This window comes from Agelaius tricolor, unplaced genomic scaffold (genome assembly GCF_023055355.1).
Source record: "Agelaius tricolor isolate 1412-34295 unplaced genomic scaffold, bAgeTri1.0.p SCAF_33, whole genome shotgun sequence".
Taxonomy (NCBI): domain Eukaryota; kingdom Metazoa; phylum Chordata; class Aves; order Passeriformes; family Icteridae; genus Agelaius; species Agelaius tricolor.
In genome coordinates this window covers 144583-168463 of record NW_027269293.1, presented here as the reverse complement: position 1 = coordinate 168463, position 23881 = coordinate 144583, and the positions used below count along the sequence as shown (strand labels likewise).

Here is a 23881-nt window from a genome sequence, read left to right as displayed (position 1 = left end):
CCTGTGTCCCTGTCGCCCCCTCCATCTCGAGGGGGACGAGATGGGGGGGCGCCAATGGATTTTTTGGGGTGATTCCTGCCTACAACATCCTCCACTACCGCCCCCGAGGTCCTCCCGGCCCCACAGACCCGCTGTCCCCTCCCAGGGCTGTGACAAACGTTTATTCCCAGCCATTGAAGGTGATTTGCGGGCTGTGCTCAGCTGGAGCACGTCCCGAGCCCCTCCGAATCGGGGCTCCCCGTCCGTGTCACCCCCGCGGGGCGGCTCCGCTGCTGCTCCTCGGATCCAGCCCCGATGGATCCAAGGATGCCCCGGGCGAGCGGGGAGCGGCCCCGAGCCCCCCGGGCGGCCCCAAGGACACGGCGGAGCCGCGCTCAGCTCCCAAAGCGGCCGAAGCTTTTATTTCATCTACGTCCAGGGCTGCCAAAGCCTGCGGCCGCTGCCCCCCGGCCCTCCCCGCTCCGGGCCCGGCCAAGCCAAGCCGGAGCTGCCCCGGGGGCTCCGGCCGAGGCACGGAGCCAAACCCGGCGTCTCCAATCCTCGCCCAGCGCCACGGGGGGATTTTGGGGGGTTCGGTCAGCGTGGGACGGGCGGAGGATGAGGAGGGCGGGGGCTCTGCGGCGCTTTAGCGCATGCAACAGGCGCGTCGAGAAGCGAGAGCTGCGGGAGCGCGGAGCCGGCCCCGGGCCGGGCGCAGGCTCCTGGCCGGGCTCACGGACCCGGCCCCTCCCGCCGCCCCGGTGTCCCCAGGCGCCACCGGGGGCCGCCAGCCCGCGCCGCCGCCGCCGCCGCCTCTCGGTGCCTGGGCGGGGGCTGCCCGCAGCTCCCCGCACCGCGCGGGGCTCGGCGGCGGGGGCAGACCCCAAACCCCAGACCCCAAACCCCAAACCCCAAACCAAAGCCGGGCGCGCTGCCGGGCCGCCCCCAACGCTCACACGCGTTTGGGGAACCCCGCGGCCACCACGGGCGGGGCCTCCCCGGCCTTTTTGAAGCAGTACACGCCGAAGAGCTTGTACTTCTTGTCGGGGAAGCCGAGGTTGCGCACGCCGGGCTCGCGGCCGCCGCAGCGGGCGCGGGGGTTGACGATGGGGTAGCGGATGCTGCCGTCCTCCAGCCAGCCCGCCTCGCAGCGGTCCAGCAGCTGCAGCTTCCAGGCCGCGTACAGCTGCCCCACCTTGGCCACGGCCGCGCCGTTGTTCTTGCACGCCTGCACGGCCTCCGGGTAGCTCAGCTTGCGGAAGGTCTTCAGGAAATAAACCTTGCCTGGAAGAGGGGGATAAAGGGGATGGAGCGCCCTCGAGGCGTTTTTTGGGGATGGATGGATGGAAGCCCTGGGGAACCCCGGAAAGGTTTTGGGGAGGCTGGGGAGGTTGAGGGGTATCGGCACTGGGGAGACTCCAATACGATTTTGGAGGTGATGGAAGCTCTGCGGAGCATCTGAAACATTCCTTAAACAAAAGAAGTTTTCGCTAAAAAAAGTATGTAAAAGAAGAGATTATGGCTTCTTTTTCTTTTGACGAAAAATAGGGGATTATGGCTAAAACCAAGAGGTTTTGGGTTAAAAATAAAAAGAGGGTTTGGCTAAGAAAAGTTTTGTATTAAAAAAAAAAGGTTTTGGATTTAAAAGAAATAGGTATTGGCTAAAAAAAAGAGGGTTTGGATTAAAACAAGAGGGTTTGGATTTCAAAAAAAAAGAGTGTTTGGATAAGAAAGAGGAGATTTTGGCTAACACCCCCCCCCCCCCCCCCCCCATATTTTGGCTTAAAAATTTTTTTTCTTTGCTTAAACTCAGCGTTCCAACGCCACCACTGCATCCTCCCGCTCCCAGCACGGGCACCCTCCGTGCCTCGGTGTCCCCTCACCGTTGAGGTTGGAGGTGAAGCAGAAGGCGTCGTAGTGTTCGCTCTCCTTGTGGCGGTAGCCGTAGTTGCGGACGCCCACGGGGGTGTCCTTGCGGCCGCACTGCTCGCGGGGCCGGGAGATCGGGTACTGCACGGAGCCGTCCTGCAGCCAGCCCGCGTTGCACCAGTCCATGCCCTCCAGCCAGGCCTGGTGCAGCTGATCGTGCGAGGCCAGGATCCCGTCCTGCTCCAGGCACGCCTGCTGCGCCTCGTGGAAATTCAGCGTGTAGCGCCCCAGGCGAGGGTGGTACGGGAAAATCACCCCTGCGAGGGAGGAGCCGGGTTGGGGCGGCTTTGGGTCGGGCTGAGGCTCTGGAGCGGGGCAGGATCGCCTGGAAAATCTCGCTCGTCATTCCCCGTGCAAGGAGTTTTGGGAGTTCTGGGTTTGGGGCTGCAGGGAGCCCCAGACTCCAAGAGATTCTGCTCTGGGGTTTGGGAAAACGGGAATTCTGGTTGGGAGAATGGCCTGGAAAATCTCGCTCATCGTCCCAGGAGTTTGGGGAGTTCTGGGAACCCCAGACTCCAGGAGATTCTGCTCTGGGGTTGGGAAAATGGGAATTCTGGTTGGGAGAATCGCCTGGAAAATCTCGCTCATCATCCCAGGGGTTTGGGGAGTTCTGGGAGCCCCAGACTCCAGGAGATTCTGCTCTGGGGTTTGGGAAAATGGGAATTCTGGTTGGGAGAATCGCCTGGAAAATCTCGCTCATCATCCCAGGGGTTTGGGGAGTTCTGGGAACCCCGGGTTCCAGGAGATTCTGCTCTGGGGTTTGGGAGCATCGGTGGTGCCTGCGCGGGGTCCAGCCAAGCCCTGGCACCCCCAAACTGCGCCCTCTGAACCCCTAAAAAAGCGTTTCCCCCTCTGCCACCCCCGAACCCCTAAAGCAGCATTTCCCCCTTCCACTGCCCCATCCCCCGCTGCTCTCCGAGCCCTCACCCCACAACCTCTGTGAGCCCCCACCCCAAACCCTTCCCCCCAGAAAAGCCCCATAACGACCCCATAGCCCACAGCCCCCGAAAACCCCGGGAGCGCCGCCTCGGGAGCGCCCCAAGCCACCTTCCAAGTCCAGTTTGACCACGCCGGTGTCGTCCTCGAGCTCGTTGGTCACCTCGCACTCGTAGCGCCCGTAGTCCTGCAGGGTCACGTTGCGGATGATGAGGGACGCGTCGCCCACGCCGTCCTCCTGCAGGGCCGTGCGGCCCCGGTAGGGCCCGAACGCCCGGCGGGCCTTGCCCAGGGCCACGAACACGTCCACGAAGGCCATGGGCTCGGTCACTTTGGTCCACTTGAGGCGGATCTCGGCCGGGTCGTGCGCGGACACGTCGTAGTGGTAGCGGCAGGGCAGGATGATGGTGCCGCCGCGGTGCGAAACCACCTTGCCCGGCGCCGTCTGCACCACCACGGCGCCGCTGTCACCCTCTGCGGACGGACACGGCTCGGGCAGGGACTGCCACCGCCCCAGGGCTGGCACGGGGCCGCGTGGCGAAGGGGCTTGGGAGTGCATTTTGGGGGAGTCCCCTCTTTTTATGGGGTAAAGGAGGATGGGGATGTGGGGATGAACTTTGGGGGGAATTCCCCGCTTTTAGGGGCAAGGAAGGATGAGGATGTGGGGACGCACTTTGCAGGGAATTCCCCATTTTTAGGGACAAAGTAGAATGGAAATGTGGAAACATCTTTTGGGTTAAGTTCCTCTTTTTATGGGGTAAAGGAGGATGGGGATGTGGGGACACACTTTGGGGGGAATTCCCCGCTTTTAGGGGCAAAGCGGGATGGGGATGTGGGGTCACACTTTGGGGGGAATTCCTCTCTTTTGGGGGTAAAGTAGGATGGAGATGTGGGAACATCTTTTGGGTTGAGTTCCTCTTTTTATGGGGCAAAGCGGGATGGGGATGTGGGGACACATTTGGGTGCAATTCCCCTTTTTTTGCCAACCCTAAGGAGAGCCCGGGATAACGCCAGGACGGCTCCCACAGGACCGGGGGGACACGGGGGACACACCGGAGCCCTGGCCCTGCTTTGATGGCGTTAAGCCCAGCACCCCAAAGGCTGCAGGCGCTTGCCCCGATCCCAAAGCCGCCCCAGCCCCATCGCAGACCCCACTCACCCATCACATGAACCACCTTCTTCCTGCCGCGGGCGTTGGGCAGCGCCTCGGAGGCCGCCAGGGCGGCCAGGAGCAGCAGCGCTGCGGGCCCGGCGGCCCAGGGGCTTTGGGGACGCATCTGGGGGGGACAGCAGCGCCTGAGCGCCCCCAAACCCCCGGGGCCGGGGGGGATCCCCCGCTCTGCCCCCGAGCGCCCAGCCCGAGGGGCGCCCCCGGAGCCCCCCAGCCCCGCAGGGACCCCCCGGTCCCGGCTCCGAGCTCGGGAGCCCCGGGGCTGCCAGCAGGGATGGAAATCCCACGGCAGCCGCAGCGAGCCGGATCTCCCGAGTTATCGATGGCACCTCTGGAAAGGGAACCGGTGGGCACGGAGCGGGCAGCGGTGCCCCCGAGACCCCCGGCAGCGCCCCCGCCCCAAGGACAGCGCGGAGGGGGCGCGGGAGGAGCCTCCCCCTCCTCGGGGGGCTGCGATGCTGAGCCCCGCGCTCTGGGGGCGCCCCAAATGCCAGCCTGGCCCTGGGGCTGCCCCCGCGGGGGTCCCGGTGCCCCATCGGGGGCAGGGGCAGCGCCCCCGGCCGGGGGTCCCGGCGCCGTGTCCGGGGGCAAAGGGAGCGGGGCAGCCCCGGTGCCGGTGCGCGGGCAGACGGAGCGGGGCTCCCCCCCCTCCCCGGGGGTCCCGGTGCCCGGTGGGGGCAGGGGGGATCGGAAACCCCCCAGGGCACTCCCGGGGCCGCTGCGGGGGCAGCAGGAGCGGGGCAGCGGCTGCGGCGGTGGCGGCGCTCGGGGCCCGGTGCGGTGTTGCAGTGCGGGACACTGCGGCGGCAGCCCCGGGGCTGCGGGACTCCGGTGCCCGGGCGGGGACAGCGCAGCGCGGGGGGAGCCCCGTTCCTGCCGCCGCCGCCCCGCAGAGAGCGACCCCCGCCCGCCGCCTCCCTCCCGGTGCCGGGGGTCCCGTCCCGGTGCCCCGCGCCCGCCCCGCAGCGAGGGAGCGGCGGCCGCAGCCCCGCACTCACCGTGAGCCCGGTACCGGCCCGCGGGAGGGGCCCGCCGGTGCTGCCGGTAACTCCTCCGGTGCCTCCCCCGCTGCCTCCTCCGGTTGCTCCGCCGGTGCCGCCGCTGCGGCTCCGCGCAGGGGGCGACACCGGGAGCTCGGCCCGGCCCTGCCCCGGTGCCGGCGCTGCGCAGGACCGGCTGCTCGCCAAGGTCACCGGCCCGCCCGGTGCGCCCCGGAGCCCCCGGCACCGCCGGGACCCCCGGCCCCCGGGACCCCCGGCCGGGCTGCGGGCGGGGAGCGCGCGGGGCAGAGGAACCGGAGCCGGTAAATCCCCGCCGCGGGCACCGCAAGGGCGGCCGTGCCCACCCAGCCCCAGCCCGGGCACCCACCCGGCGGTGCCACCCCAAAATCCCCGGTACCACCCCCGCCGTGTGCCCACCCCCCAAAATCCCACACCCACCCGGCGGGCGCCACCCCCAAACCCCGGCACCACCCCCGCCGTGTGCCCACCCCCAAAAACCCGGTCCCACCCCCAAAATCCCGCCCTGAGCCCACCCGCGGCACCGCAGGGACCCCGGCCCAGCCCCCGGTGTCCCCGGTGTCCCCGCCTGGCGCGGGGGCCCTCGCTGGGCACGGCGGGCGCACGGCTCGGAGCGAACCTTGGCTCCTTTATTTTGTCACCAACGTCCCCCTGGCGCTGCCGCCACCCCCGAACCCTCCCAGCCCGAGCCGGGGCACCGGGACGGGACCGGGACCCACCGGGACAGGACCGGGACCCACCGGGACCCACCGGGACCCAGCGCGGCCCCCACCAGCCCCACACGGGCCGGGCTGAGACTGCAGCGATGTCCCCGCCGAGCGTCCGAGGTCCCCCCACAGCTTTTGGGGGACCGGAGTTTCCCTGGGGACACCTCTGGGGACACCTTTGGGGACATCTCTGGGGACACTCCTGGGGACACTCCTGGGGACACTCCTGGGGACATCTCCGCTCCCCGCGATTGGAACGGGGCGAGAGGCACCGGGCGGGATCCCCCGGGTGGGGACAGCAGCCCCAGGGAGGTGACAGCAGCCCCGGGTGGGGACAGCAGCCCCAGGGAGGTGCCAGCAGCCCCAGGGAGGTGCCAGCAGGCCCAGGGAGGTGACAGCAGCCCCGGGGAGGTGACAGCACCCCCAGGGTGGTGCCAGCAGCCCCGGGGACCAGCCGGACCCGTCACTGGCGCTTTTTGGCGCGGGCCAGGCCCGGGCTGGCCGCGGGGACGAAGAAGGCCGGGGAGCGCAGGCAGCGCAGCGCCAGGAGCTGCGGGCCCAGCGCGTAGAGGACGTTGGAGAGCAGAAAACTCCAGAGCACCTCCTCGGGGGTCTGGTACGGGAAGGGCGTGCGGGAGTGCAGCGAGGAGCCCAGGTGGGCGAACTGAGCCTGCGGACACCGGGGTGCGGCGGGGCCGTGACAGCGGAGCGGCCACAAAAGGTGCGAACCCCCCGCCCCAAAGGGGGCAAAGCCCCGGCCCTAAAAGGTGCAGCCCCCCGGGCTCAAAGAGGGCAATCCTGTCCCTAAAAGGTGCAGAACTCTGGCCCTAAAATGTGCAAAAATCCCGGCCCCGAAGGGCGCAGACCCTCGGACCTAAAAGGTGCAAATCCCTGGACACAAAGTGCGCAAAGTTCCGGCCCTAAAAGGTGCAAAGCCCCAACCTCAGAGGGGTTTTTGGCTCCAGCCCATCCTATCTATAGCCCTGCGTCTCTCTCCATCCTATTTCTGTCCCACTAATCCCGGGTTCTGTCCAAATCCACCGAGGCCGAGGCAATTATCAGCCAGCAAAGCAAGCTGCTCTACTTGCAGCTGCAGCTGTGGATCTGCCCCCCAAACCCGTGATCTGCCCCCCAAAGCCGGGATCTGCCCCCCGAAACCCGGGATCTTCACCCCAAACCCGGGATCTGCACCCCAAACCCGGGATCTACCCCCCAAACCCGTGATCTGCCCCCCGAAACCTGGGATCTACCCCCCAAACCCGTGATCTGCACCCCAAACCCGGGATCTGCCCCCCAAAGCCGGGATCTGCCCCCCAAAGCCGGGATCTGCACCCCAAACCCGGGATCTGCACCCCAAACCCGGGATCTGCCCCCCCAAACCCGGGATCTGCCCCCCAAACCCGGGATCTGCACCCCAAATCAGGATTTACCACCCCAAAACTGAGCCCCAACCCTTTTCTTGGTTGGGATTTTTCCCCCCCAGATGCCGGGATTTCAGGATCACCATTTTTGGGATTTTTCTCCCAAATCCCGGGATTTTGGGGCCGCCCCGTTTGGGATTTTTTCCCCCCAAATCCTGGGATTTCAGGATCACCATTTTTGGGATTTTTCCCCCCAAATCCCGGGATTTTGGGGCCGCCCACCTGCGCCACGGCGCCGGCGAACACCAGGCTCCAGTCGGGCAGCCAGGAGCAGCCGGGCACGGCCAGGCCGTAGACGGCGAGCAGGAGGAAGGGCAGCAGGTAGAACAGGAGGATCAGCATCTGCGGGCACCCGGACCGTCACCCCCGGGGGCACCTGGAGCGGGCCCGGCCCCTCCCGTGCTGCCCCCGCCCCTCACCTGCACTTTGGGGTAGCCCACGGGGTCGCGCAGGTAGGGCTCGTGCAGGTAGGTGTAGTCAAAGCAGGAATCGGCCGGGCAGTCCAGGACCACCTGGGGACACAGGGGGCGAGGGCAGGGGACCCTCCCCGGGACCCCCGAGATCCTTCCCGGGACCCTCAAAACCTCCCCGGGACCCCCAAAACCCTCCCCGGGACCCCCAAACCCTCCCCGGGACCCCCAAAACCTCCCCGAGACCCCCGAGATCCTCCCCGGGACCCCCAAACCCTCCCCGGGACCCCCAAACCCTCCCCGGGACCCCCGAGATCCTTCCCGGGACCCTCAAAACCTCCCCGGGACCCCCAAACCCTCCACGGGACCCCCAAACCCTCCCCGGGACCCCCAAAACCCTCCCGAAGACACTCGAGACCCTCCAGGACCCCCCAAGCCCCCCCAGGACCATCTCGAGACCCCTCAGGACCCCCAAAATCCCTGACAAGAGCCCCCCGAGTCCATCCAGGACCACCCTGAGCCCCTCCAGGACCCCCCGAGCCCCCCAAGCCCTCACCATCCCCCTGAAGAAGGTGAAGGCTGCGGTGAGGATGAGGATGAGGATGAGGAGCAGGTCCTGGGGCCGCTGGTAGAGGGCTTTGCGCTGCTTCTCTGCAATCTGCGAGAGGAATTTCGGGGTTTTGGGGTCCGCGCCCCCTGGTCCCGCCCTGGGAGCGCAGCAGCCGCCCCCAAACCCCCCCGGCTCCGGCCTCACCTGCTCGGGGCTGAGGCTCGGCAGCGCCCGGGGCTGCTGGAAGAGGCGGCGGCCGGCCCAGGCGAGGAGGAGGAGGTAGGGCAGGTTGAGGAGGAAGGACGGGCTCAGCTCGGGGCTGTATTTCCCTGCAGGAGAGAGCGCGGGGTGGGCACGGAGCCTTCCTCCCCTTCCTCGCCCTCCTCCTCCTCCTGCCGGGGGATGGGGCTCGGGCCCGGCCCTACCGATCAGGTTGCCCAGCAGGAAAACCACGGCGCTCATCAGCAGCGAGCCCAGCCAGAAGAGGCCCAGCCCCCGGTAGCTCTTCCTGCGGGGACAGCGGGAGCCCCCTCCTCAAAATCCGGCATTTTCCACCCTCCCCTTCCCCCGGGATCACCCCCGAGCCCCTTCCTCAGGAAATTCGGGATTTTCCAGCTCCCCCCGAGCCCTCCCGGGATCACCAGGGCCCCTCCTCAGGAAACTCGGGAACGCTCCCCACCCCGTCCCCCCGCGCCCCCTCCCCAGCAAATCCGGGATTCTCCCGAGCCCCCGCCTCAGGAAATTCGGGATTTTCCCGCCCCCGCCTCAGGAATTTCGGGGTTCTCACCCTGCGCCCACCTGAGCCCCGCGGCCGCGGCCATGGCCAGGCACAGCCCGTAGTGCACGGTGCCGTCCCAGTAGCAGGTGAGGAGCCCGTGAGCCGTGCGCAGGTGGGGATCGCCCTGCGGGGACACCGAGGGGGTCACACCGGGGCTGGGGACACCGGGAGGGTCGCACCGGGGCTGGGGACACCGGGAGGGTCGCACCGGGGCTGGGGACACCGGGAGGGTCGCACCGGGGCTGGGGACACCGGGAGGGTCACACCGGGGCTGGGGACACCGGGAGGGTCGCACCGGGGCTGGGGACACCGGGGCTGGGGACACCGGGAGGGTCACACCGGGGCTGGGGACACCGGGAGGGTCGCACCGGGGTCCGGGGGTGCCGGAGCCCCTGCGGGGTGCGCGGGGTGAGCGGGGCAGGGCCGGCACCTCCCGCACGTAGAGCTCCATGAAGCCCGAGATGATCCCGTCCTCCTCCAGCGCGATCAGCAGATCCACGGCCGAGATGAAGGAGAACACCACGAGCACTGCGGGGAGAGGGGCTCCGTGCGGGATCCCCCAAAACCCCAAACCCCACATTCCTGCTCCCCGCGGGTCCCCCAAACCCCACATTCCTGCTCCCTGTGGGTCCCCCCAAACCCCACATTCCTGCTCCCTGTTGGTCCCACAGCTCCCCCCGATCCCTGCTCTGTGTGGGTCCCACCGATCCCCCTCAAATCCCAAACCCCGGCTCCACGTGGGTCCCAGAGCCCCAGATCTCCCCAGACCCCAAGCCCCAGCCCCAAACCCCGGCCCCAATCCCACCGCGGGGTCTCACCGCAGAACAGGGGGTCGTGGACGAGGCCGACGCCACCGGTGAGGATGAGGAGGGAGACGAGGCCGAGGAGCAGCAGGGCCGCGGCCAGGGCCAGCGCCGGGGGGCTGCTGTGGGATCGGGGCCGCTGCAGCTCCGGCACGGCCCCAGGGCCCCGTACCCAGCAAACTCTCCCAATCCCGCCGAGCTTTGGGATCGGGATCAGAACCCACAGCCCCGCACAGGGCGGGCGGTGCCCGACCCCTGAGGGGGAAATCTGGATCTGGGAATGACCCGGGATGGGGGGGTGGAAATCCCAAAAGGGGGCAAACCCCAAGGGTGAATCCCGAAAGAAAAGGGATGAGGGGAAGATGGGATCCCAGCAGGGATTGGGAATGGATGAATCCCAAAGGAGGGGTGGGTGTGATCCCAGCAGGGATTGGGAATGGATAAATCCCAAAGGAGGGGTGGGTGTGATCCCAGCAGGGACTGGGAATGGATAAATCCCAAAGGAGGGGTGGGTGTGATCCCAGCAGGGACTGGGAATGGATAAATCCCACAGGAAGGGTGGGTGTGATCCCAGCAGGGATTGGGAATGGATAAATCCCACAGGAGGGGTGGGTGTGATCCCAGCAGGGATTGGGAATGGATAAATCCCACAGGAGGGGTGGGTGTGATCCCAGCAGGGATTGGGAACAGGAATGGGGCCGGAGCAGCCCCCGTGGGTGCCCCCGTCCCTCTCCAGGCTGCGCGTTTGGGAAAGCCCCAGACGGGACCCAATCCCCGCTTTGTGATCCCGGAGCGCGGGGAGCGGGCGGCTCTGGGATCGCCGGGAGCCGCTCCCGCAGCCCCGGACCGGGAACTGCGGGCGGGCAAAGCGAAAGCGGCGCCCGGTGGCAGCGGGGACAGCGGCGGGGACACGTCAGCGACAGCGGGGACAGCGGGGACACTCCGGGAGGGGCAGGGAGCCCCCGAATTCCCGGGATTTGGGCTCTCCGGGAGAGGCTCTGCGGGTCGGAGCTTCCCGAGGGGATTGGAAACCCCACCCGCAGCCGCCTTCCCATGGGAACGCCCGGATCGAGGCGCCCGACCCCAAATGGATCCTCGGATCCGGGACAGACCCAGGCCCTGTCCCGGGCTGGACTCCCTGACCCGGGACAGACCCAGGGCTGGATTCCCTGACCCGGGACAGACCCGGGGCTGGATTCCCTGATCCGGGACAGACCCGGGGCTGGATTCCCTGATCCGGGACAGACCCGGGGCTGGATTCCCTGATCCGGGACAGACCCGGGGCTGGATTCCCTGACCCGGGACAGACCCGGGGCTGGATTCCCTGACCCGGGACAGACCCAGGGCTGGATTCCCTGACCCGGGACAGACCCGGGGCTGGATTCCCTGATCCAGGAGAGACTCAACCCCCCCTTCCCCGGCAGGACCCCATTCCCCATTCCCCTTTTTCATTCCTCGTTCCCTTTTCCATTCACCCTTCCCCATCCCCGTTCCCTGTTCCCCACTCCTCATTCCCCATCCCCGGTCCCCGTTCCCGGGGGTCCCTCCCGGTCCCATTCCCGGTCCCCATTCCTGTTCCCCGTTCCCGGTCCCCGTTCCCGGGGGTCCCTCCCCGTTCCCCATTCCCGGTCCCCATTCCCGGGGGTCCCTCCCGTTCCCCGTTCCCGGGGGTCCCTCCCGGCCCCCACTCACTCCAGGCAGGTGACGGCGCTGACCCCGAAGGCCACCGGGAGGGCGAGCAGGGGGGCGGCCATGGCGGCCGGGCCCGCCGGGAGCTGCATCCCGGCCCCGCCGCCAGCACCGGGCCCGCGGACTTCGGCCCCGGGACCGGCCCGGGCAGCGCCCTTAAAGCCACAGAGGCGCCCGAGGCACCGGGACACACACGGCGGGACAGACGGACAGACGGACAGACAGGGGGACACGGGAGGGACAGACAGACAGAAAGGGGGACAGACGGACAGACGGACAGGGGGACACGGGAGGGACAGGGGGACACGGAGGGACAGACAGGGATCCTGGGGCTCCAGGCTCCCAGATTTTGGATTTTCCCTGGATAACCCCATCCCCCCGCCTCGCCCCAAAATGGTTTTAATTAAAAGCAAAGCCCTCGACTCCATAATTAACAAAATTAGCACAGAATCACATCCAGTATCCCCAAAAACGAACGGAATCAAACTTTTTCCCCCTGAAAATTCTTGAAACACCAAACTCCAGGGCAGCCTCCCACCCTAAGAAAAAATCCCTCTCGTCCCAAAAAATTCCAAGGATTAAACCTAAGGAACAAACAAGTTTGATTTTATTTACAGACTCCATGAAGAAAATTTGTATTTCCAGAGGTTTTTTTTTTTCCATTTTAGGACAACAAAATCCAACTGGGTTTTTCCAAAGTGTGGTGCTGGAATTCTGTTGGATTTTTCCAAAGTGTGGCTTTGGAATTTTGGGTCTCCGTCATCCCAAAGCACAGGAGGTGTTGGCAAAATCCCTGGGAAGGGAATAAATCCCCCCCTGGATCCATCAAATCCTGGAATTCCCAACGGATCCAGGCCAGATCCGCCCATCCAGAGGCAAAACTGGAGGCACTGGTTCCCCAAATTCCCCAAAATCTCTTGGATTTGGGATTCCAAGATAAAAATCAAGGAATAAAATCCCCCCCCCTCCTGGAGCAGCACAAGATCTGCCATTCCCAAAAATCCCAGACTCCCTGGAATTGGAGTCCCCCGAGGGATTTTTGGGGCTGCTCCAAACCCTCCCTGCGTCCCCAAAAAAAGCCTGGGAAGCTTTTCCATGGGGGAAGGAGGAGCTGTGATTCCAAAAAAAGCCGGATAATATCGGGAGAACAGAGATGGACAATGAAGTTTGGGATGAGAATTCCCAGGAAAGCTGTTGGGAAAAGCCCTCCTCAGTAGTAAGGTCGCCGTGGGTTGTTCTGTAGGGAGAAAAAAAACAAACAATGGAAAAAATCATTGGGATTGGGGATTTTATCCCAAAAATCAGCATCTGGATCCTCTGGGAAAGCCACTGGAATGAGACATTTTCCAGGCTTTTTTCCCCAAAATTAAAGGCAGCTTTTGGCTGGAAAGGGAAAAGGGAAACTCCAAGCTTGGTTTTGCCTCCTAGAAATGTAATTCCAAAGGAATCATGGGATTCGTGGAGAAGCTTCCCTTGGCAGGGGTTTAACTGGGATAAAGCTGGGAATAAAACTGGGATTTGAATGGAAAAGAATCGGGAAGGAGAATCCTGCAGCCAGGGAATTCTGGGAGGATGATTTGGTTCAGGGTGAGGAGAGGAATTCCATCCAAGAGGAATTTCCCAGCTGCCGACATTCCCAGAGCTACACCAGAGATTCCAGGGTAGCACAGGCCATTCCCTGTGCCTGCCCGGGTCTGGGGCACTCCCACTCCGGGGGATCCGCCCCTCATCTCTGGCTCCATCCCATTCCCATTCCCACGATCCCAATTCAGTCCTGTACCAGCGGACTGGGCCGGAAGCGGTAGGCCAGCATTGATCCCAATCCCATTATCCCATTCCCGTTATCCCATTATCCCATTCCCATTCCCATACCAATGGATTAAGCGGTAGGCCAGCATTGACCCCATTCCTGTTATCCCAATCCCATTCCCGTTATCCCATACCAATGGATTGGGCCGGAAGTGGTAGGCCAGCATTGATCCCATTCCTGTTATCCCATGATCCCATGATCCCGTTGTTATCCCATACCAGTGGATTGGGCCGGAAGCAGTAGGCCAGCATTGACCCCATGATCCCATTCCCATTATCCCAATCCCGTTATCCCATACCAATGGATTGGGCCAGAAGCGGTAGGCCAGCATTGATCCCATTCCCATGATCCCGTTATCCCAATCCCGTTATCCCATGATCCCATTATCCCGTTGTTATCCTGTACCAATGGATTGGGCCGGAAGCGGTAGGCCAGCATTGATCCCATTCCCATGATCCCGTTATCCCAATCCCATTGTCCCATGATCCCATTCCCGTTATCCCAATCCCATTCCCATACCAGTGGATTGGGCCGGAAGCGGTAGGCCAGCATTGACCCCATTCCCATTCCCGTTATCCCATTCCCATTATCCCGTTGTTATCCCATACCAGTGGGTTAGGCCGGAAGCGGTAGGCCAGCATTGACCCCATTCCCATTCCCGTTATCCCATTCCCATTATCCCGTTGTTATCCCGTACCAATGGATTGGGCCGGAAGCGGTAGGCCAGCATTGACCCCATGATCCCATGATCCCATTCCCGTTATCCCAATCCCATTATCCCATTCCCATACCAGTGGATTGGGCCGGAAGCGGTAGGCCAGCATCATGCGCTTGCGGAAGGCCTCGTACTCGTCGTCCTCCTTGGTCAGCTCTGCCGGGCGCTCGATCCCAAATCCCGCCCCGTCCATGGTCGTGGTGCCCCTGCGGAAAACCGGGAATGGCGCGGCTCAGACGCCCCTGCCTGGGAAATCCCACGGGAATGGCGCCCCCTGGACCTTCCTGGACCTCCTTCCCTGATCCCCCGGGCGTGAATGGAGCTGAAGGGAAGCAGGGATTGGTTTCCTATTCCAAATTCCCTGGGAACTGGGATGGAAGCAGGGATTGGTTTCCTATTCCAAATTCCCTGGGAACTGGGATGGAAGCAGGGGTTGGTTTCATTCCCCAAATCCCTGGGAATTGGGATGGAAGCAGGGGCTGGTTTCATTCCCCAAATCCCTGGGAATTTGGGCAGAAGCTGATCCACCTCAAGAAAACCTTTGGAATACCCAGAGTGGGACCAGATCCCAACACTTCTGGGCATGGAATGAAACCAAGACTCGTAGGATCACACAAAGTTCTGATCCTGGCTGGAACATCCACCCCTGGATGTGCTTCCCACCATTTTTTAAAAATATTTCCATGATTTTATGACTCCAAGGAGAGCAAATATTCCCAGGAATTTCTGATTTTAAGGATTTAATCCTGGGAGCGGGGAGGTGCAGACAGGAATTCTTAGAGCTGCACTTCCCTACGGAAGTTTGGGTTGGAAATTCGGGATTTGGGGGCTCAGACAATTCCGGCTGCAGCCACAAATCCAGGAGAAAATCCTCCCCAAAAAAATCAGGAATTTTTTCCCAGGCTGAATTTTGCATGCTCAGGTGAGAAATCCCAGCTGGGCTGCGATTCCAGCAGGAATTCCCAGGAAAGAAGGAAGGAATAACCCACGGGAACACTCACTTGCTGACAGGGTTTTTAATTCCCTGCCCATCGGAGCCCAGTCCCTCTCCTTCCTTCCATCCCATTTTCATCAGCATTTGGTATCCGATGTTTTCCACCGTCAGCTTGAACTCCTTGTACTCGGAATAATCCGGCTCCCGGCCCTCCTGCAGGGGAGAAACCAGGAAAAAGGGATTTTATAACCCATGGATCACGGGAAAAGCAGCTCTACCCCCCTCCAAACCGGGATTTTGGGAAAGAACTGCCAGGATTTCCCGGGATTCCAACAACAGCTCCGGAATTCCAGGCTGTTCCCTGGATCCAGCCTCGGATCCGGTTCTTTCCCAAGGCTGAATCCCAGGGAATGTCAGGCCCCGTGCTGGAAAACAGGGATGACACAGCTTCCAGGAATTCCAGGGTTTGCACCATTCCCAAAATTCCCATTTTTTCCCAGCTTGATACCACTGATCCCAAAGAGGAACCGAGTGGGAGGTTTGTCTGGAATTCCAGAAAAATCCCAAATTGTGGAATTCCAGAGTGGAAAGGGACCTTGAAGCCCATCCAGTCCCGAGGGCGGGGACACTTCCCATGATCCCAGGATGCTCCCAACATTCCTTGGACACTTCCAGGGATGGAGCAGCCACGGGTCCTTTGGGAATTCCACCCCATTCCCTCCCAGGGAAGGAATTTTTCCCAAATATTGCCCCATTTCCGTGCTAACAGTGGGAATGTGATCCCTGTTTTCCCCTGCAGGAATGGCTGGAGCAAGGAGAGCTGGAGGAATCCCCAGCTGCTGTGGGATGAGTCCGGAGCATTCCCAGAATCCCAGGAATCCTCACCTTGAGTGCCTTGAAGGTCTCCATGAACTTTTCCAGCTCGTCGGGCGGGAGGAAATCCCCGATGAAATGCTTCCCTCGGCCCATCTGGGTCAGCTGCTCCGCCCACTCTGCAGAGGCAGGACAACACCGAGCTCATGGAAAACCCCCTGGGATCCCCGGAGCATCCCCAGGCTCAGAATCCATGGAGAATCCCTTGGGATCTGTGCAGCATCCCACGGATTCCAGGGGGATTCTGGAGCACAAAAACCTCCCAGGAATGCACAGCGAGAACCCCACTCTGGAAAACCGTGGAGAGAACGACCCTCATGGAGAATCCCTTGGGATTCCAGGGACATCTGGATTCCAGGGGGATTCTGGAGCACAAAAACCTCCCAGGAATGCATAGCGAGATCTCTGAAAAACCACGGAGCATCCCTTGGGATTTTGTGGAGCGCCCTGGGAGGGACCCAATCCATGAGGATGGGATGGGATGGTCCCTGCAGCTCCCAACCCAGCAGGATAGGGATGGAATTCCCCCTCTGGAACGCTCAATCCCACCCACCCTGGGTCTTGTCCATCCCCATGCGGCGCAGGTGGGGCTCCCTAGGGATGGAATTCCCAATCCCACCCACCCTGGTGCCCCCCCAGGGATGGAATTCCCTCTGGAATGCTGATCCCACCCTGACTCTGAGTCTTGTCCATCTCCACGCAGCACAGGTGGGGCTCCCACGTGCCCAGCTCGCAGGGTAGGGATGGAATTCCTGTGGAATTCCCAGTCCCACCCACCCCATGCCTCATCCATCTCCCTAGGGACAGAATTCCCTCTGTAATTCCCTATGGAATGGAATTCCCTGTGGAACTGCCACCCACCGCGGGTCTTGTCCATCTCCACGCGGCGCAGGCGGTGCTCCCACGTGCCCAGGTCACAGGATAGGGATGGAATTCCCTGTGGAATTCCCAGTCCCACCCACCCCATGCCTTGTCCATCTCCCTATGGAGTGGAATTCCCTGTGGAATTCCCTGTGGAACGGCCACCCACCGCGGGTCTTGTCCATCTCCATGCGGCGCAGGCGGTGCTCCCACGTGCCCAGCTCGCTGTCCACCTCCTCGTCGCTGTCGTAGCCGTGCTGGTGCTGCTGCAGCGCCCGCTCCCACAGCAGCTGCATCTCCTGCATCGCCCGCTTGTGCTTCATGATCATGTCGTACATCTGCTGCATCTGGGAGCCAGGAGAACGGGGTTTGCTCTGGGACAAACGGGGTTTGCTCTGGGAGAAACGGGGTTTGCTCTGGGAGAAACGGGGTTCAGCCCTGGGAGAAACGGGGTTCAGCTCTGGGAGAAACGGGGTTCAGCCCTGGGAGAAACGGGGTTCAGCCCTGGGAGAAACGGGGTTCAGCCCTGGGAGAAACGGGGTTCAGCTCTGGGAGAAACGGGGTTTGCTCTGGGAGAAACGGGGTTTGCTCTGGGACAAACGGGGTTTGCTCTGGGACAAACGGGGTTCAGCCCAGGAATCCCAGCGGAGCACAGCCCCTTCCAGACAAAACGGCTCCAAACCATGAAGAACCCCAAATCTCAGCCCCAAAGGGCAGGAGAACTGTGCCTGTGCTTCGTGATCATCTGCTGCATCTGGGAATCGTGGAAAAATGGGATTTGTCCCAGGAAAAATGGGATTCAGCCCCAGAAAAGCTCCTTTGGGATTTGGGATTTTAGGGCTGGAAAGGTCCTCATTCCCAAACCCTCTGGTATTCCTGCTGATTCCAGCCCCCAGGGATTCCATGATGGAAAACCTTTGTTACTCCCACGGGAGGGGATTCAGGGAGGATTTTTGGGATTCACCTCCTGCTGCTCCTTCAGCTGCTTCTTCTGGGCCTCCGAGAGCTCCGTGACTCCCACCAGCCCCACGGGTTTGCCCTTCTCGTACCCCAGACCCTTCAGGTCCTGAACTGCAGGAAAAAAACAGGGAAAAACCTTTGGAAAAACCTGGGAGATGGGAAAAATCTCAGAGAGGGAATGAAAGGGAATAAAAGGATGGGAAAAGAAAAGAAAGAAAAAAGGAATTCGGTTTGTAATTCCCACAGAGTGAAAGGGAAAATAAAACCACAGGGAAAAAATCGGATTGAAAGCAGAAAACTTGATCCATGCCCATCTCAGGAAATAAAAAACGACTCTGGAGCCACAGAATTCCCAGGAAAACCCAATCCCACTCACCTGAGAGGGGAGAGGGAGAATCCAGCTGCTGCACCAGCTGCGGGAGGGGTAATTCCACCTTCTCCTCCTCCGGCCCCCACCGGCTCTTCCTCTTCTTTTTGGTGCTGCCCGGAGCGGGGCTTGGGGCCACGGATGGGTTTGGGGTCGTGGCAGGATCTGGGATCGCCGCTGGGCTTGGGGTCACGGCTGGATTCGGGACTGGGGCAGAACTGGGGGCCAGCTGCTCCGGAGGGGAGGTGGAGGATGAGGAGGGGGCAGGAGAGGCCGAAGGAACGGGAGGAGCAGCGGGAACAGCGGGAGAGGGGACGGGAAGAGGCAGAGGCGGCAGGACGGGAACGGGGAGAGGGGGGAAGCACACGGGGGAGGGAGAAGCCTCGGGGCTGCTTTTCCGCTTGAGGCCGGACTCTGCGGGAAAGGGGGAGCCCCCGGGGGCAGCCCGGGCCCTGCGGAACTCCTCCAGCTTCTGGCGGTAGTAGCGGTGCCCTTTGCTGTGGGGCTCGTACAGGAACCTGCAAACAGCAACGGGAACGCCTGCTGGAACGGTCACAGCATTCCCGGGGCATTCAATCCAGGTGGGAACGCCTGCTGGAACGGTCACAGCATTCCCGGAGCATTCCCGGGGCATTCCTGGCTCTCCAGCCCCACTCAGGGCTGCAATCCAGCCGTGGAATTCCTGCCTGGAATGGTCACAGCATTCCCAGAACTTTCCCAGATCACCCCCAGCTCCCCGGGGCTGGGATCCAGCAGAGTTTCCTCAGGAATTTTCCTTCCTGCAATTCCCAGCTCTCCGGTGCTGGGATCCAGCCATGGACTTTTCCTTCCTGGAATGCCCAGAACATTCCCAGAGCATTCCCAGCTCTCCAGGGCTGGAATCCAGCAGTGGAATTTTCCTGCCTGGAACGCCCAGAACATTCCCAGAGCATTCCAACCTCTCCTAGGCTGGGATCCAGCAGAGTTTCCTCAGGAATTTTCCTTCCTGCAGTACCCACAGCATTCCCAGCTCTCCAGGGCTGGGATCCAGCGCTGCATTTTTCCCTCCTGCAATTCCCAGAGCATTCCCAGCTCTCCAGCACCATCCCGTGTATTCCTGAGGCCAGTGCAGCTTCCACTGGCATGGGGGAACACAACCCCATAAAGGAGAAACGGCCCCAAAAGTCAGGAACGCGCTGATTCCTCTGCACCCCAAACCTGAGCTCCCCAATTCTCACTGCTCCAAAACTTCAACCTAAGAATTCACAGGATTTCCCCATGGGATTTCCTAAGAATTCCCCTAAGGATTTCCCCACGGGATTTCCTAAGAATTCCCCTAAGGATTTCCCCACGGGATTTCCCAAGAATTCCCCTAAGGATTTCCCCACGGGATTTCCTAAGAATTCCCCTAAGGGTTTCCCCGCGGGATTTCCTAAGAATTCCCCTGAGGGTTTCCCCGTGGGATTTCCCCAGAATTCCCAGGATTTCCCCATGGGATTTCCCAAGAATTCCCCTAAGGGTTTCCCCATGGGATTTCCTAAGAATTCCCTGGATTTCCCCACAGGATTTCCCCAGAATTCCCGGGGTTTCCCCACAGGATTTCCCCGAATTCCCGGGGTTTCCCCGCGGGATTTCCCCGTGGGATTTCCCCAGAATTCCCAGGTTTCCCCGCGGGATTTCCCCAGAATCCCTGGAAATGAAGCCCCTCAGCGCTGCCCACCTGAAGGCTGGGTTCTCCCTGTTGTTCTGCAGGGCAATGGCCTCCACCTCGGGCCCCCCCGCAGCCACGAACTGCGCCAGCTTCTCGGCCGAGTTCCGCGTCTCCCGGTCGGCTGGGGGGGAAACTTTAGGCAGGGATTAGTCCTGGGCCCAGCTCACCCCAGCCCAGCCTAACCCGGCCTAAGGACCCCAGAGAGGCCTAAAGTCGGGTTTAAAGGAGGAGAATTGGTACAAAGGAACAGTTAAAAAGCGTAAAACATCAGTTTAAATCTGAGTCTAAGGTGCAGGGGTGGGGCCTAGGGATCCCAGTGAGGCCTAAAGCCGGGTTTGAAGGGGGAGAACTGGGACACAGGAATGGCTGAGTGGCACAAAAACTTCAGCTTAAACCCCAGTTTGGGAGCAGGGACAGAACCTCAGGATCCCAAGAGCGCAGTTATGTCAAGAGCCAGGTTTAAAGTGGGGAAATTGCTACAATCAAAGCACAAAAACTTCAGCTTAGACCCAAGCTTGGGGAGCAGGGATGGGGCCTAGCCCGGCCTAAGGGCCCCAGGGGCACAGTTAGGCCAAATGTTTAAAGGGTTTAAAGTGGGAGAATTGGCACAGAGGAACGGCTGAAAGCACAAAAGCTCCAGCCTAGGCCTGACTTAGGGGAGCAGGGATGGGAGAGATGAGAGGTAAGGGCTCCCAAATCCCAAATTTTCCATGTGCCAGGCACTTTTCTGTAGGATTAAACCACTTGGAATTAAACCTCATTAAAGGTTTTGTCCTTTTTCCCTCTATCAGGCACTTTTCCATAGGATTACAGCACCTGGAATTACCCCTAATTAAAAATTTTGTGTTTTTCCCTCATGCCAGGCATTTCTCCATAGGATTGCACCACCCAGGATTATCCATATTTCAAGATTTTGTCCCTGAATTTCCCAGGAACAAAAGGAAATCCTTTGGAAAATTCCAAATTCCCTACAAACCCACTTAATCCCCCTCTCACTGCACCCCCTGGAGGCTGTTTCAGGGGAAATTCCCTATGGAAAATCCCAAATCTCACCTGGAAAAGGGTGGACATTCCAATCAAATCCAACAAAAAAATGAGGGGAAAAAAAAAATCCCCTTTTCCTAAGTTTTCAGTGCTGGAAAATTATTTTGGAATATTTTTGACAACAGCAAAGAAAATCCAATTCAAAATCCCAGGAATATTTTGGGAATCCACATTTTTGGCACAAGGATTCGATTCTCCTTCCAGCTGGGAATTTTCTTTCCAGGCAGCCAAATTTCCACCCCAGTCCCAAATCAATCCCAAATTTCCCTGTGCTGTTGCCATTTCCCAGATTTTAGTGGGAATTACCTTTTTGGGAAGAGGCTGCCTGGGAATTTTGATTTTCTTTCCTTATTTCTGCCACTTTCTTCCTGTAGTAAAGGAATTCTCTGCTGTTCTTATCATGCAAAAACCTGGGAAAAAGGGGGGAAAAAAAAGAGGAATAATTATCCAAATATTGATATTCTGGGATGGAAACAGCTCCAACTCCCATGTGGAAAAATGGAAGAATTACTCAGAATGCACCTAAACCATGGAATTAGATTCTGGAGTTTTAATCCAAGGATTTGCATCCAAATTTTTGTTGACTGAAGGGAAATTAAGGAGGAATCCTCTGCCCACCAGTGCTGGGATTAGAAAACTCTTCCACCCATCAAATCCAGACATTTCCACCCTTCAAATCCAAACATTTTCTCCCCTCAGATTCCAAATTTTCCCCCATCACAGAAAGAAGAAGAAACTCAAACATTTTCTCCCCTCAGGGAAGAACAATGAATCCAAAATTTCCCCCCTCAAATCCAAACGTTGTCTCCCCTCAAATCCCAAACTTTTCCCCTCAAGGAAGAACACTGAACCCAAACTTCGGCCTCTCACAGGGAACAACCCTCAGCCCCCCTTTCCTGCCCTTTCCCCCCAGGTTCAGCATTCCCTGGGCACAAAGCCCTTCCCAGACTCACGAGAAGGCAGGGTTGTCCTTGTAGCCCCCTTTCCCCCCAGGTTCAGCATTCCCTGGGCACAAGGCCCTTCCCAGACTCACGAGAAAAGGCAGGGCTGTCCTTGTAGCCCACTTGCTGCCCTTTTCTCCCCAGGTTCAGCATTCCCTGGGCACAAAGCCCTTCCCAGACTCACGAGAACACAGGGTTGTCCTTGTGGTCCCCTTTCCCCTCAAATTCAGCATTCCCAGGGCACAAGGCCCTTCCCAGACTCACGAGAAGGCAGGGTTGTCCTTGTACCCCCCTTTCCCCCCAGGTTCAGCATTCCCTGGGCACAAAGCCCTTCCCAGACTCACGAGAACACAGGGTTGTCCTTGTAGCCCCCTTTCCCCTCAAATTCAGCATTCCCTGGGCACAAAGCCCTTCCCAGACTCACGAGAAGGCAGGGTTGTCCTTGTAGCCCCCTTTCCCCCAGGTTCAGCATTCCCTGGGGATAAAACCCTTTCCAGACTCACGAGAAGGCAGGGTTGTCCTTGTAGTCCTCCATGGCGACCTTCTCGAGCTCGGGGCCGCCCTCAGCCACGAACCTGGCCAGCTTTTCCACCACCTGCCGCGTCTCCGCGTCCTCTGGGGGCAAAACTTTAAGGAGGCTGTCAGTACTTGGGGTTCAAGGGCCCCACAGCGGGAGCAGACACACGGCCGGGCGGGACAGACAGGATGGAACGGGGCCTGCAGCTGCAGAGAGGCGTTCACAGCAAAGCTCCCGAACTCCTGAGCTCCCCCGGGGCTTCCTACGGGGAAAATCTAAAGTTTGGGGTGGGGGGAGGTTAAAGCTCATCTCGCTCCCCCTCGTTCTGCTGCCCTAGGATTTCCTTGGACACCTTCACAGCTCTTCTGGGAATTCCAGCCCGTTCCAGCCAGGAATTCCCTCCCAAAACCCCACCTAAACCCACCCTCCCTCAGTCTGAAGCCATTCCCTGGCTCCTGGAATTCCAGCCCTTACCCCAAATTCCCTGCAGCTCTCCTGGAACCTTTTAGGCTCCGAGGTCTCCCTGGAATTTCCCTTCTCCAACCTTTCCCAAGGGTCGCCACAGCTTCTCTGGGAATTCCAGCCCATTCCAGCCAGGAATTCCTTCCCAAAATCCCACCCAAAATCCCCTTTCTCGGTTTAAATCCATTCCCTGTGTCCTGGGGTTCCCATCCCAAATCCATTCCCTGTGTCCTGGGATTCCCATCCCAAATCCCAAATCCATTACCTGGCTCCTGTCCCTCCACCCCTTGTCCCAAATCCCTCCCCAGCTCTCCTGGAGCCCCTTTAGGCTCTGGAAGCAGCCCCAAGGTTTCCCTGGAGCCTTCCCTTCTCCCACTTTCCTTGGGCATTCCAGGGATTGGGAATCCAGCAGCCCATCCCAATTGCAGCCAGCTCATCCCAGCTTTAACTGTGCCAGAGGTGGCTCCCACTGGATTCGTTCTCTACGAATCCCAGCAGGGAAAGAGCAGGAATTCGGTTTCAATCCAGATTCCAGCTGCCATTCCCAGAGCATTCCCAGAACTGTGTGGCTGGAGCAGCAGCAGCTCCAAAACCCCTGGAGTTTGGCTTCTGTGCCCAGGCATTCCCACAGGGATCACGGGGTGGGAATAAACCCAGCGATTTTGGGAATTTTGGGAAGCCACACCGATCCAATGGGATCGGCCCCAAAATCCTGCAATGAAGGCAAACCCAGCTCAGCTCTCTGCATTTTTCCCAGCACATTTCACGCTCAAATCCCGAATTCCCAGGATTATGCTGGTACAAATCCCAGCAGAAAGGGCTCCGTGGGATTTTGGGGATGGGTAAATGAAGCCACAAAGCCGAGTGTGACTCGCTGAGCTCCTTTTATCCATTAAACCCCGCCCGTGAAATTCCCATTCTGAGGCAAATCTGCCTCGGGCCTTCCTGCCCTGGATTATCCCAATAAAACCCGGGATAATTCCTGCCACATCTTTGTTTTTCCAGGCATTCGGGATCTACAGATGAGACTTTTTACCTGGATTTTGGATTTTACCTGGGCACAATTCCGTGCTGGAGGCCTCCTATTCACACACACAGATTTTCACTGCATGTTCCCAAACTAATTCCTCATTTTCCACCACTTAAACTCCCTAAAATCCCATTTTAAGGATAAGAATCAGGATTTCCCGGAGAGCCCAGCACTCGGCACAACATTCCACAGGTGCAAATCAGAATTTGAGGGAATCGTGTCCCAAACGGATCCTCTGTCCCAGGAGGGAATCCTGGCCCTCCCTGATCCCTATCCCAGGATAAA

At 60.5% G+C, this 23881-nt stretch overlaps 3 protein-coding genes across 3 annotated transcripts; all 3 read right to left on the bottom strand.

Annotated features, from left to right (window-relative positions):
* Positions 1 to 374: 374 nt before the first annotated feature.
* HAPLN4 (hyaluronan and proteoglycan link protein 4) lies at positions 375 to 5403 on the bottom strand. Its single transcript, XM_071451567.1, has 5 exons — positions 5014 to 5403; positions 4004 to 4121; positions 2956 to 3318; positions 1863 to 2165; positions 375 to 1263 (listed from the first exon to the last, which is right to left on the bottom strand). Exons 2-5 carry the CDS (start codon positions 4119 to 4121, stop codon positions 932 to 934), a joined length of 1116 nt encoding a protein of 371 aa, XP_071307668.1. The 5' UTR covers positions 5014 to 5403; the 3' UTR covers positions 375 to 931.
* A 674-nt stretch (positions 5404 to 6077) lies between these two features.
* Positions 6078 to 11484, bottom strand: TM6SF2 (transmembrane 6 superfamily member 2). Its single transcript, XM_071451580.1, has 10 exons — positions 11419 to 11484; positions 9719 to 9977; positions 9331 to 9428; positions 8921 to 9024; positions 8548 to 8630; positions 8327 to 8451; positions 8129 to 8230; positions 7582 to 7674; positions 7385 to 7504; positions 6078 to 6411 (listed from the first exon to the last, which is right to left on the bottom strand). The coding sequence occupies exons 1-10, from the start codon at positions 11482 to 11484 to the stop codon at positions 6205 to 6207; spliced, it is 1257 nt and encodes a 418-aa protein (XP_071307681.1). The 3' UTR covers positions 6078 to 6204.
* Positions 11485 to 11981: 497 nt separating this feature from the next.
* On the bottom strand, positions 11982 to 22518 carry SUGP1 (SURP and G-patch domain containing 1). The gene is made up of 10 exons (XM_071452028.1): positions 22091 to 22518; positions 20953 to 21056; positions 19612 to 19735; positions 17922 to 18430; positions 17550 to 17656; positions 16755 to 16932; positions 15737 to 15843; positions 14919 to 15064; positions 13994 to 14123; positions 11982 to 12629 (listed from the first exon to the last, which is right to left on the bottom strand). Exons 1-10 carry the CDS (start codon positions 22120 to 22122, stop codon positions 12603 to 12605), a joined length of 1464 nt encoding a protein of 487 aa, XP_071308129.1. The 5' UTR covers positions 22123 to 22518; the 3' UTR covers positions 11982 to 12602.
* Positions 22519 to 23881: the final 1363 nt, after the last annotated feature.

Excerpts from the sequence above, each read along its gene's own strand:
- HAPLN4 (XM_071451567.1), bottom strand. The coding sequence starts at position 4,121 with ATGCGTCCCCAAAGCCCCTGGGCCGCCGGGCCCGCAGCGCTGCTGCTC. Across the intron at positions 3,319-4,003 it reads GAAGGTGGTTCATGTGATGG|AGGGTGACAGCGGCGCCGTG; the intron begins GTGAGTGGGGTC and ends GTCCGTCCGCAG. Across the intron at positions 1,264-1,862 it reads CTTCACCTCCAACCTCAACG|GCAAGGTTTATTTCCTGAAG; the intron begins GTGAGGGGACAC and ends CCCCTCTTCCAG.
- TM6SF2 (XM_071451580.1), bottom strand. The coding sequence starts at position 11,484 with ATGCAGCTCCCGGCGGGCCCGGCCGCCATGGCCGCCCCCCTGCTCGCC. Across the intron at positions 9,978-11,418 it reads CCCTCCCGGTGGCCTTCGGG|ATCCAGATTTCCCCCTCAGG; the intron begins GTCAGCGCCGTC and ends GGTCATTCCCAG. Across the intron at positions 8,631-8,920 it reads GCCGCGGCCGCGGGGCTCAG|GAAGAGCTACCGGGGGCTGG; the intron begins GTGGGCGCAGGG and ends CTGTCCCCGCAG.
- SUGP1 (XM_071452028.1), bottom strand. The coding sequence starts at position 22,122 with ATGGAGGACTACAAGGACAACCCTGCCTTCTC. Across the intron at positions 21,057-22,090 it reads AAGGACAACCCTGCCTTCTC|GTTTTTGCATGATAAGAACA; the intron begins GTGAGTCTGGAA and ends CCTTTTTCCCAG. Across the intron at positions 19,736-20,952 it reads GGCAGCCTCTTCCCAAAAAG|TTTCCCCCCCAGCCGACCGG; the intron begins GTAATTCCCACT and ends CCCTGCCTAAAG.